We start from the raw sequence: 12880 nt of genomic DNA, 5'->3' as shown, positions 1-12880 counted from the left end.
CTCCTGTCTGCATTACCATATTTATACTCTTTTCTTCTTTTTATTTTGTTCTTTAATTTTGGAATTTATTATCTCCAGATACTTGTCTATGAGTCTGAATCAGTTTCTCTCTCAAAGTGTTTGAAGGGTCAGGAGTTTTACAGTTCTTCCTTATTAATTGAGATGTTACCCTCAGATATAAATAGGTAACTAATGGGCTGAATATAGAACCTTGCTTTCTTTCAAGTGCTTCAGAAATTGCTGCGATGTAACAGATTTATGGATCGTTGCACTGAAAATACTGAAGATTACTGATATAAGTCACAATATACATGTGAAAACAAGGAATGTAGGGAAAGTAAATAGGCCTTATTTTAAACAGTGCTTCATCTTTTTAATTCATTTCCTTGCTATTCATTGCTTGCTAACGTTTTGATATTATTTCTTGACAGGAACCTTTCTCTTAAGTTATCAAAGGAAGTGGATCGAGCGGAAGCAAGATGTCCTCGTGTGAGCCAGCTAGCCCACAGCCCATCTATAGAATGGCCTTTTGCAGCCACGGAAGAAGCTGGAGGAATAGAATCCTTGCCCTTCCGTCTGATGATGCAAGACTGCACAGCAGTAAAAACATTACTGTTGAAAATGAAGAGGGTTCTCCAAGACGTAAGTTTTTAAATGATCAAAAGAATACCATTTTTTAAAAAAAATTAATGATGGTGTGGTTGACCACTAAAGAATGATTATTAGGTTATTCTCTGTTAATCATTAATTCATTGCCAGAATTATCCCTGAAGATGTTGTATCAGATATCCTTAATTATCAGAACTTGATAACAGTGGTTCCTGGTTTGGTTCCTGGTTTGCAATACCATGGGGGGCAGGAGGAGAAATAATGCATCTTTGGGTACAAGAGAAGGTAAAAACATGGTGGAAAACTAAAAAGAAATGGAGAGAGAGAGTTAGGAAGCATTAGGATGCCAGGAAAATTTGAAACAATAAATAAAAGCTTGTTGTAATCTTACTGACTCGACTTATAATTGTCTCTGGTCATGTGAAACATTTGTTGTTCATTACCCATGGCCACATGGTCAAGCAGTCATCTGATCACTCAGCCATGCAGGCAGATCAGTATTCATCCAGTTCAGTAATGTTTTAAACATTCTGTTGAAAAACTTAAAATGGATCTGGACACTCCAAAGAGCTATTAGAGGTTTGCATGGCAACTGCTCCAGTCATAGTACTGCATGTGAGATGGCGACCTTGCTGTTATGCTAAGTTACACTTCACTGGTATGGGTATTCTCATTTCTGGTGGGAATGTGAGGAGAAGATTTGAAGCATCTACTTCTGTTTTTGACTCCCAGTTGGTTTGCCCCATACCTAAATTGTTATTAATTTTAATTGTGGTTTATTTAAACAAGCCAGAATTAGTACAGTTTGATCTTTGTTTATTCAGACAAACTGCAATGAGCAGAAAAAAATGCTTCTAGTTTTCTTGCAGCTCTCTGTGCAGAATAAGTGGTAGGGGAGAATCACCCAAAGATCAGACTCATCCTTATAGACTTAAGGTGGAATGAAGTATTAAATCCAAACATGGTCACTGTGAAATTGTTATCTATTGTGCTAACACTGTGACTCACAAATGAAAGTCATCAAGCGATGCTGCAGTCGTGGTGGATGTCTACATATTGAATGGAATTTGTCCAATGGGCTTTCATTATTTTATCAGGCCTAACTCTTATGGAGATTCGTAATGTAATCTGATTTTGGCATATGTTTTTGAAAGGTTTAGGATTGGAAACTACATGGGGCTTCTTAATTCAAGTTAAAACATAAAGCAAAAGCAGTGTATGGAAATTGTATGTTACTGTTATATCAGAATAAATAAATAAATAAATAAACTGCAGCAATGTTGCAGCCATATAAAAGAACACCAAAATGCTAATTCTGATACCTTTTTTGTGTTCATAGCCTGTCCATAATTAGACATTTATTCATGGAAAGGAGGGCTAGAAACTTTGTAAAAGGAAAGAGTAGATTCTCTAAAAGTATAAATAGCTGATTCTGGAATTTATAAGATCAATAACTAGCAGTCATGATGATCAGTTTTGGCATTATACGTGCAGGAGGTTTAAGCAGCTGATATACAGTACATCTTTCTCTCTGAGCCCAGCAAATTCCCCAGATTACTAACAAATTAAGAGGCATTTATAAATTTATTTGGTTGTAAATCTCTCCAGGTTTTTTTTTTTTTTTTTGCTGAGGTTTTAATTAACCAGCATACCATTGCTGATTTATTCCGCAAGTTTCCATTTAAAGCAAACTTTTTTCTTCTTCAAATAATATGTGCTAAAAATCTCTTCATTTTGTAACAGTGTAAAATGGATTAAATATGAATATTGTCATTAATATTGTGACTGTCATTCTAAAAATGTGCCTATATTTATTGTTATGGTTAACTATGGATTAACTTATTAAACTATGGATAGTTTAAGAACATATCTCAAGCCACCTGTTTGTTTGGTTTTAGTGTCTGTTTGCCTTCCAGTTACAAATCACACTGCTTGTTGACATGAAATCCAGTCTCTTGCTGTTCCTTTTCAGGTAGAGCAGTTATGAATAATTACTGTAGGATCTTCATGGGGGAGGGGGGAATAATTCTTTTGATACTGCTGATGCTCTTTTTTAATTATTAAAAAAATGCTGAAGACTAACTCATCCTTACTCATTTTTCTGTTGGGCAAAGTCCTGATCCAAACAGTCATTAAAGGAGTCTTTGCTGCGGATAAGTTGCAAAGCTGAGTATGATGAATATGGGGATTGGGCTAAACATATATAAACAGTCACTATTGTAGTGGATAAGCAAGTATCATTGTAGAAATGCTCTGTTCACCAGACTTGTATATTTATTTATAAACATTTCTCTTTAAAAGCAATACAAACAGCAAATTTTCTAGTTCAGAATTTTCTTCATATTTTATATTGCTTTAGGCCAGTCATTCCAGTTACTTGGCAATGGAGCTGATAAACTCCATTTCTTTTTCTCAGTCATTTGCACTGTAGATAATCTGCATATAAGATTATTTTAACACACACAGCCTAGGAGTGAATAGAACATGCTCAATTCTTTTCATAGTCTTTGAATAATTTTGGACTAAATGATGTGGTTCTTAAAGACAGCAGAGATAAAAATGTCTATCATAATAAGGAAGGCAAAGTTAATGATAACAAGGTTCATAATGAGTTCCTCAACTCTTTTAATAAGAAGCAATAGGAAATAGAAGTGGGGTAAGAAGGAGGGCACTACAGAAAGAGGAGTTCCCAACCCACGTTATGTAGTAATTGAGTCTCCCAACAGCTTAATTGGACTGAAGGAATTAAAGTGTCAAGTTGTCAAACATAATTTTCTAATATGTGAAGCAACAATAAGTATGCAAGTGCAAGATCTTAAATTCTGTCCTGCTTTTCGATTGCATCTATATATGTAATATACATTAACTTGAAGTCACTTCCTGTAGTCGTGTTTCACTCATTCTTTTGTTAACTGCTAACAAGAGTTATATGATACTTGAAAAGGCTCACTTGGTAAGGGAATAACAACAGCAACAACAACTGATGCAGATTTCCCCCAAACTTTCTCTTTCCTATTCTGTGCATATGTAGTCCATAAAAAAACAAAACAAAACAAAAAATACAAGTTTTAATGTATGGGCATAAAGAAATTTAAGTCAAAGCTGAACAAGAACAGCAAGAAGCACAGTGACTGAAATCATATATCACACTAAGTAGTAGATTGTTTTAATCACAGTTTATTGAATAACTGGGGGGACTGGATTCATAGTCACATTAGGTTAAGATATAGTTTATGAAATACAGCTGCTGGATTTATACAACTTGCCAAGCCATATCAAACAGACCATCTTATGGCTGAACGTGATGTGTGAACCAGTCCAGTGCTTGCCTTCACATAGCAAATTAGTACAATTTGTTTCTGGTTTAGCACAGTGTCTTAGCCCATTGATTGAGAAGCAAGCCACTTTGGCTTATTCAACAAACTTGGTTAATGTAATCCTGGTTTAGAAAGAAGTGTCAGCACATTTAGGGTCAATTTAGACATTTGGTATAGGAAACGTAGGAGCAATGACACCAATGGGTTGATTTAGGACTCTAATAAAATCTGAAAGTTCCACAGCATGATTCATTTTTAGACTACATTTGGAAATCAAGAGCCATTTAGATTTTCATAGACTGTTATCCAAAAATAAAACTGTTATGTGGATTTGGAGTTCTGTACCTATTGCATAATACCTGTCATTAAGTAGTTTCCATGCTTTTTTTCCTTGAGTGAATCTCATATATGTAACTGCTTAATAAATAGCATTTTATTTATTAACAATTTAGGATCTAACCCATAATGAGTTAGAAAGTTTTGCTAATCATGGCAGGTAAAGACAGTCTAAAGTCAAGCTCAATTCCTGATGGCTACATGGACCCATACATGCAGTTTTCTTGGCAGCAGTTATGATAGTGGTTTACCACTGTTTTCTGGTATGATTCCACTCACACTTCGCAGTTTAACCTACATGCTTGGAATTCCCATCCAAGTATTAACTAAGGCAAATCCAGCTTAGTTTTCAGTGCCAGACAAGGTAGGCCAGGAGCTGCCATTTCTATTCTTAGCATCACTTAAAGATTAAACCTCCCTCCCTCCCTCCCTCCCTCCCTCCCTCAACACTAATTGTTGCACACCAACAGAGAACTGAATAGAAAAATAAACTATCTTCAATTTCACACTATGAAAATGTCCATTGATCTTTGACCACCCACTTCATTCCTGACCAATTGCCAAGTGAAAGTATTTTCATCTAGCATCCACATTGGAAAGAAAATTCCAATTCTCCCTCCCTTTTTTTCTTTCCCCTTGCTGCCTTCTCCTATCCCAGCAGCATTTCTTATTTCAAATTCGTAGAAAGATAACTTACCTGCAAACAACGATACACTCAAGCCCTGCTGCCAGTACTTCTGCAGACTTACAAATGATACAGTAAGATGACTAGCAGTTCTCTTATCTCCGCTGTGCAGGATGGAGATAGCTAAAATAAATATCTGTCCATGAATCACTTTTATCCTGAGATTCTTTCTCCTGGGAAAATCAGTTTTGCTCTTTTCCTTTGGAGCGGTAGCATTATTTTTTATTCTGCAGAAAAGAAAAAAAGAAGAAAAAAAAACAGCAGTGGCTCTGCCTTTTAAATATATAACTCACAGTAAATTCACAATAATGAATCTCTAACCATTGTCGTCCTAAATAGGATTATTCTGCTTTCTTTAAACCCACTGGGATTCTCCTGGCATATTAATTTGGTTTTTATAGTGTTTTATAATGTTCATCATCTTGGGATATACATTTGTGTGCAAAAATATGATATTAAATTAATATTAACAATTATAACTTTGAGCTCTAAATATGTCAAGAGCTATATTCCCAAAGTAGGCAGGGTCAGAGCTCAAAGTGAGGAATGAAAGACTAAGAAGAAAAAAATGAAATGAAAAAATAAAGTTGAAGTATATGCAAAACCATCTTTAAAACAGAATTTTTCAGATCCCATCCATGAAATCACTCCCACTTCTTTCATTATTATTATTTTCAATTGTTAGTCAAGGAATGTAAACAGAATTTCCCCATAGCCTCAGCATGTTGTATAAGCCCAATTTATTGTGATTTATTCAGCATACCATGGTTAAACCATGGCTTAGCATGTGTGAACCAGGTTAGTATTGTGTATAAAAACTAAATTTCTTTAAGATGTTTTTGGTGGGTGGCTGGGGGGAAGGAATTTCAAGATGTACCATGTATTCAGCTTCATATTATCATATTTATATTCATCACTATTAATGTTTTCTAATACCTATGCTAGAAAGAATGTAGTTCAACAAAGAAAGGAATAAGTATTTAATTGGTTGTGTATCACCAGTAAGTGCTGGAAAAATTAAAATGGCTTATTTCTGATTATATTCCATCTCATATTTGCATGAAAAAACAGAAAATTTAGGCCTGGTTTATACACATATACCTTGGTCTAGGAGAGGCAGCTGGGTACAGAGGCAAGACAATTCCTCTGGTTAAGGCAAGGCGATGCCACAACTATCGTTAGTGAAATGCTTCCCATCACTGTGACCTCTTATCCTGCCATTCTCATAGCCAGAATAAGCTTCTGAGTGCGCACTGCACTGCACTGCATGTACATTCCTGTATCTGACTTGAAGATTTAGAAATCTCCAGCAGCAAAGTGGATGGACTATTACAGTGGCAATGAGTGCACCATTGGAAAGCCTGAGAGACCACATAAACAGATCGTCATGGAGAAAATCTATGTATGTGGTCGCTAAGAGTTGACAGTGACTTGATGGCACATAATCAATTGATCAGTCAAGCTTTATATGGTCTTAGTTTCCACAGACTCATGAGCCAATTAGATTTACAATTGAATACTAGATTTGTGGGCTATGGATATAGAGCAATCTTGACTCTGGCAAAGAAAATGTTGATTGTACCAAAGAATCCTATATTTTAGCATATGGTTCTACATTATTTAAATTAAATGACTCCAGTATGTGCCTATGTATCCTTAATGTTTACTCCATTGCTCAGACCACAGTTTTGAGCTCAGAAATGCTTGGTGCCACACTAAGCAATTTCCTCTCCCGTCCCTTTAGTGTTTAGGCTCCACCCAGTAGTAATGCATCCCAATGATGAAGCGCATGAGCTCAGGCAGAACATTGCCTACCTATATGTACATTCATGTATAATTATATATTTGCCTCATGTTGCAAACACATTTTGTCCCATATTAGGGTGTGGATGTATATTTAAATATCTGTTTGCCTCAAGTTTTGACAATATGTTCCTTTTTCTTCAAACAAACAAGTCTTCTGACATCTCTTGCTTTAAAATGATGTTGCTGGGTAGCACTGGGAATCAGGGCGGGCAGATCTATTTCACAGATTACTTTCTGCCCATCTGACATCCAGAACTGCCTCCTTTTTTGTTTTGTGTTAAAAATACTTATATTTGCCAAATGCATATGGATTAGAAGATGTTGTTATTTTGAAGACTGTAATCTTATATATTCCATATGATCCATTGTTAATGTATAACATCTAGTATCAGAGATTTATGCAGTCAATAATAAATGTTGGCAGTTTTTAGGTACAACTTGAAAATCTCTCTCTCTCTCTCTGTATGTGGGGTGTTTGCTGTAACTGTATCAAAATGTTCTAAACAATTATACTCTGAAATGATAAGAGAACCCATTATAATGCAAATTGGGCTGCCGTTTTGTGACAAATTGCTCTATGTTCTTGTAAGAAAACGATTTGCACATTATCTCCTAATAAATTAGCCTTTCTAATTTAAACCAAATATGATTACATTTCAGTTTGTGTTTCAAATAATTATTTCTGAAGGAAGGCACACTCTTTTCAAGAAGTACATGACTTCAAATGTTGGTGTTTTCTTTATGGCAGGTCTAAGTGGAAAATTTAAACACACGCACACACACTTACACACCAAACATTAGATAAAATTAGTCCTACTAATAGGGTGAAAAATACATAGTGACAGAAAAGCAATGTTCTGAGCTCTCAGTAACATATAAATGTGTCTTAAATGTTATCAAGGGTGGAGAGAGGAAAGTTAGTATATGTTTATTTCTGTATATTATTCATGCTGTTTATTAAAATTCCCTGAAAGGGCTACAGCAACAAGATGGTAGAAAATAATGTGTATGTTCATTAATTGTTGGATAGAATTAGAGAGTGTGGCTTTGTAAGGCATCAGCATTTTTCTCCACTGTATTGAAAATAAATAGTTTGGGGTAAAAATGAACCGGTTGTCATACAGAAAGTGACTTCTCCTGCTTTCTCCTATTAGAAATCTGTTTCTTAGCAAGTTTCCAGGCAGAGGACATTCTCTGCTTTAAGAACCATAAAATGGAAGAACACCAATGATATTTAGTTGGATTGCAACTATTACTCCATAGTAAGGCATGAAAATATAAGTATTCAAAGAAGTCTCACTCCATGATAATGCCGCAAACACGTTTGTCATTTGCCGAACCAAATAATTTGTCCAGACAATGACCTTACCGTCATATCAAGGTTAATTTCTTATTAAATGTCTTATTTGGTATTTCATTAGTATATGTATGATTTCTGCCTAAACCATAACACATAACCAGGAAGTTCAAGTGACTTTGAACACCTGATCCCACTTATGGCATGAGCTTGGCATATTACAATACCTTAGGCATCTCCATGCTAAACTGGATACGGGATATCCAGATTTATTTCTAAGGAGCTGTTTTGCCAAAGATATGCTTTAGAGTGGAGAAGTAGGTGATATCACCATTGTCCTCTTTCTTCAATTTCCCCCTTTGTCAGAGCTTTCCTGGACTTTGGAGAGAAGGGTTAATTTTCTATTTCCTGGCACAACTGAACTGTGGTTAATAGCTTATTAAAAGCTAGTGTAATACTCTAAATCCAACAGAGTGATGCTTGAAGTCTGGAAGTTGTTCTGGGAAAACCTGGGCAAGAAAAGAAGAAATATATAACTTGATGTTCACATCCTGATTGCTTTCCATAATTAATTAGCCACTGCAATATTGTTTGTCAAACATGTCCAGTATTCAATTTTCTGTATATATCCAAAATGTCCAGTTCTCTTGCATTATGGCAAATTGTGAAGTATTAGACACAGTAAAGAAAATGGCCAGCAGGTTGTGCTCTTCATGCTTGGATTACAGTATTGCTTTTAACTACTACAGTGTTTTTCTTTCCTGGCTGTAAAATGTAATATTCAGAAAGTCAGCAGTTGCATTTGCAAGGGGTAGTCGTTATTACAGGCAGCATTCTTTGGTGTTTGTTCTTTAAATTTGCAACAGAAACACCAAGCTATGTTTAAAAAAGTGTGAAAGGCTTTTGTGATGCATGAAAACTCCTTATGTTTCGGTAAATTAGTGTAATTTTAATTATTGTGCAAATGCATTAACATCATGATTTAATTGTTGTCCTTCCTACCTTCTTAATAAGAAAATACGAGGAAGAAACTCTACTTCTATTATCCTCATAAAATGATCTTAGATAGCAAGTCTTTTATGATGGGACAAAGCTTACTGGGACAATACAGATAGAACAAGAAGTTGATAGAGTTCATGGTCACCATGACAACCATGGACATGACCAACTCACTGGGGGCCTGATGCACATAAGAGATCACATGCTTGATCTGCTTTTTTGTCTCAGAGCAGATGCAACATGATCTGAAAGTGGGGGGTATCAAGTTCTGCTCCTTATCATGCACAGATCTCTTTCTGATTTCTGTGGAGAAAGACTTGTTAGATGGGTCTTCACCAGGTGCCTAATGGGTTCAGAGGGAGTTTGGAAAATTTTCTGAGGATCTGGTGGGCAGTTTGATTGAGATCCTAGTTGCCCAAATATTCTTCAGAGGATGCATAGTTGTTTTTTGTGCTTTCTGTTAAACAAAAATGGAGAGATTCTTCAGTGATTGTACCAGAAGTCTTTGAAAAACTTTCAGTTGCACAGTTATTGGAGAATTTCTATCATTCACCCACCCATTGATTATAAAGTAATGTATATAATCTAGTTAAATGGGTGGGCAGCCTGTGGCCCTGAAACATTTTCCTGACCTTTGGAGCTCCAACTCTTCCAAACTTGGAAAGTCCTTGTTCTGTCCATGTGTTACAATCCTACTCACTTGGCATCATCCATTATGGCTTTTAGTTACCCTCAAAGTGTAATCCCCAGTAATCAAACATTGTTTACCCTTGTGCAAGATAGGTTACCTGATTCTGGTTACCAGCATGATTTTTTACCATAAGCACAATGATTGGCTAGCTTTTCAGCATGTTCAAATGTCTAGTTATAGATATCCTTCAGAAATTTCATGTGTATTTCCACTCAGTATCTATTCCTAACAACATTGTGGAGTGGAGGAGGTGGAGACAAATTGAAAACAGTTGAGATGGGGAGGATTACTGCAATGCGCTCTGTGTGGGGCTGCCCTTGAAGAGCATTTGGAAGCTTCAACTGGTGCAGAATGTGACAGCATGGGTTGTAAATAGTGCTGGTTATTTGGTGCATGTAACACCATTATTCCGCAAGCTGCATTGATTGCCAGTATGCTTCTGGGTGTAATTGAAGGTGCTGGTGATCACCTTTAAAGCCCTTCTTGGCTTGGGACCCGATTACTTGAGAGACCATCACTCCCCAGTTGTTTCTACTCATCCAGTCTGGTCATGCAGGATGGGCATGCCCCAGGTTCCGTCAGCCAAAGAATGCTGGTTGGCAAGAAGACATGCCTTTTCTGCCATAGCACCCACCTTGTGGAAATTCTCCCTCTGGAGATCAAGGTGGCCCAACCCTGTTGGCTTTTCATAAGGCCCTAAAGACCTGGTTCTGTGCCCAGGCATGGAGCCTCGGAGTGTGCAGGGACCCGTTTCTTGGTTGTTCTAGTGATTTGGGTTATGTGTCTCGGTTGCTTTGTATTTGCCTGTAATGTTTGTAATTGTTTTTTATTTTATTTTAATTCTGTTTGATGCCCCAGTCACTTGTTGAGATGGGCAGCCATATAAATTGTGTGTGTGTGTGTGTGTGTTGATCTACCTCCAGCATAAAAAGAATGGATCACTGCTCACATAGCGAAACTTCATTCATTGTCTGTGCCAGATTTATGGAGGGTGTGTAGAATTAAGAATGCATTACAGGTGGAGCTGCATCCATCAGATGCAGAGGAATTACATCATTGGAAGCAATTCTTTATCATGTCAAGCTAATTTGGAGCAAATATGCCTTCTAGGTTGTGGCTTCTGTGGGGAAAAGTTTCCCATGTTAGTTGTGTCTATAACAAAATACTGCAGCATGAATAGCTTTTTTGTGGAATGGGGAAATCAAAATGTTTATTTTTGGTACTCCAAAGCTGGCACCTCTATCATGCATGTGGATAGTACTGGCAAAGCTATATAAGAGTCAGAATTTGAAGAATAAATTCATTGAATATATGGAGGAGAAGGAATCTGTGGACCTTCATAGTTGATGAACTGATTTTCAGCAATCCCTGTTGGCATGTCCAAAGCTGAGAAAGACCAGGAATCAGTGGTGTTTAGTGGACCACAGATTCTTCTCCCTGTATTGTTTCCTTTACCCAGATATTATTTTAAAAATCCTAAGTTCTTCATTCCCTGTGCTAAAGTGCTTTGTTAAATAATGAAATACTGTATTGATTTCCTCATGTTTAAGTCTGATGTTAAATGCAGCTATAGCTAGATTTATGGTAGTTTTATGTAGTTTTTCCCATGCCTTCAAGGTGCCGTTGCCAGTCCAGATATCATTTTGGACAGCAGCCCCATTAATGTCTCCTTTTTAAAAATATGGATGAGTTTGTCCTTGATCTAATTCCATCACTCATCTTAACCAACTTCCTTCCTTCCTTCATTGTTTTAACATTGGTGAGACCATCTTAAATATTGATATAGTTTCTCAAGGGGACATTATAACTCTTTGTTTCATCAAATGCATCATTTTCATCTTTTTTTCTTTCTTTCTTTATGTCCTTGGTAAACATGTGTTTTTCTGCAGTGAGGAGGAAGTTTTAAACTTCTATGCTCATCATTTACTTTTTTGCTGCTAGACTTTAACAGTTATTAAATTGCATTTACCATGTCAGTAACAGTATTGACTATGCAGTTGTTTCTTCCTTGTGGCACAAATCAGGTATTTTCTTGATATGCCTTTTTTATTTGCTGAATGCATATAAATGCCTTTCGGTGAACTTCTAGCTAAATAAATTAGGATGAGTATGTTAGTATGCATGGGTGCATCTGCCTATTTAAAGAGGCCTGTGCAATTACATAGAACATGACAAGATACACAATATATTTTTATACATGTTTACTTGGAAATAAATCATGCTAAGTTCAACAGAGCACTCCTTCTTCTTCTTCTTCTTCTTCTTCTTCTTCTTCTTCTTCTTCTTCTTCTTCTTCTTCTTCTTCTTCTTCTTCTTCTTCTTCTTCTTCTTCATCATCATCATCATCATCATCATCATCTCCTCATCCTCTCATACTTCATTTCTTCTCAGAGAAATATACATAAACCCTCTTCTGGGTTTATATTGGCAAGGACTTTGCTGTGTATTTTCAGGCAAGTAGCCATGTTAGTCTCAGCAACAAACCCACGAAAGAGTCGTATAACAACTTAAATAAAAATAGGATGTGATTATTAGAACATAAACAGTCCTTCCACACCTGACAGCCTTCAGAAGATAGAAATGAATTCTCATTTTTCCCAAACAGCATGGTCCTTTGGCTTGGGGATTCTGGAAGTGGCTGTTTTAACACACCCAGAGGGCTTCAAGTTTCTAATTTGTTTTGATTTGGTTTCTGCTGGATAAATTAGTCTTAGAAAGTAGCTGGGTTCAATTGGTTGTAGTAAGCCCTACTGTGGTTTTTACTTTCTGTAATGGAAACAGTTCTGATGATTTAACTGTTTTGTGAGCCTGACCAACTGTGGCTAATTCAACATGCCATGGTTAATCAAACCTTGGCTTACTGCCATGTGTGAATTCAATAGTGTGACTAACCAAAAGTGTCCATATGTAGTTTCTGCTTATGATTCAGTCCTAAGCCTCTAATGCTGATAGCTGGAGGAGGTTAAAATGGTACATTGTTGACTTTTATCAATGTCTGATGGCAGAGAGCAGAGCCATAAGGATAATTTATTCCTTTCCAGATATATTTAGGAGTATTGCGTGGGGTTCAGACTTGGTTCTCCATGATCCTAGTTCACTATTTTAATTGGTACTGACCATTCTGAAATGGAATGCCATCC

The 12880-nt window shown here is 36.5% G+C and overlaps 1 protein-coding gene across 4 annotated transcripts in view; it reads left to right on the top strand.

The window, feature by feature from the left end:
- Positions 1-12880, top strand: part of CCSER1 (coiled-coil serine rich protein 1) — a 738752-nt gene that overhangs the window by 292087 nt on the left and 433785 nt on the right. For all 4 annotated transcript variants that reach the window (XM_088133054.1, XM_088133055.1, XM_088133056.1 and 1 more), the window contains exon 6: positions 432-642. In XM_088133054.1, the coding sequence (XP_087989180.1) occupies positions 432-642 (211 nt within the window). The remainder of the gene's footprint in view (positions 1-431; positions 643-12880) is intronic.

This window comes from Python bivittatus, unplaced genomic scaffold (genome assembly GCF_059951505.1).
Source record: "Python bivittatus isolate LINGU-HERP-01145 unplaced genomic scaffold, Pbiv_v1 ctg000070_np1212, whole genome shotgun sequence".
Taxonomy (NCBI): domain Eukaryota; kingdom Metazoa; phylum Chordata; class Lepidosauria; order Squamata; family Pythonidae; genus Python; species Python bivittatus.
This window is presented reverse-complemented; position numbering and strand designations above follow the sequence as displayed.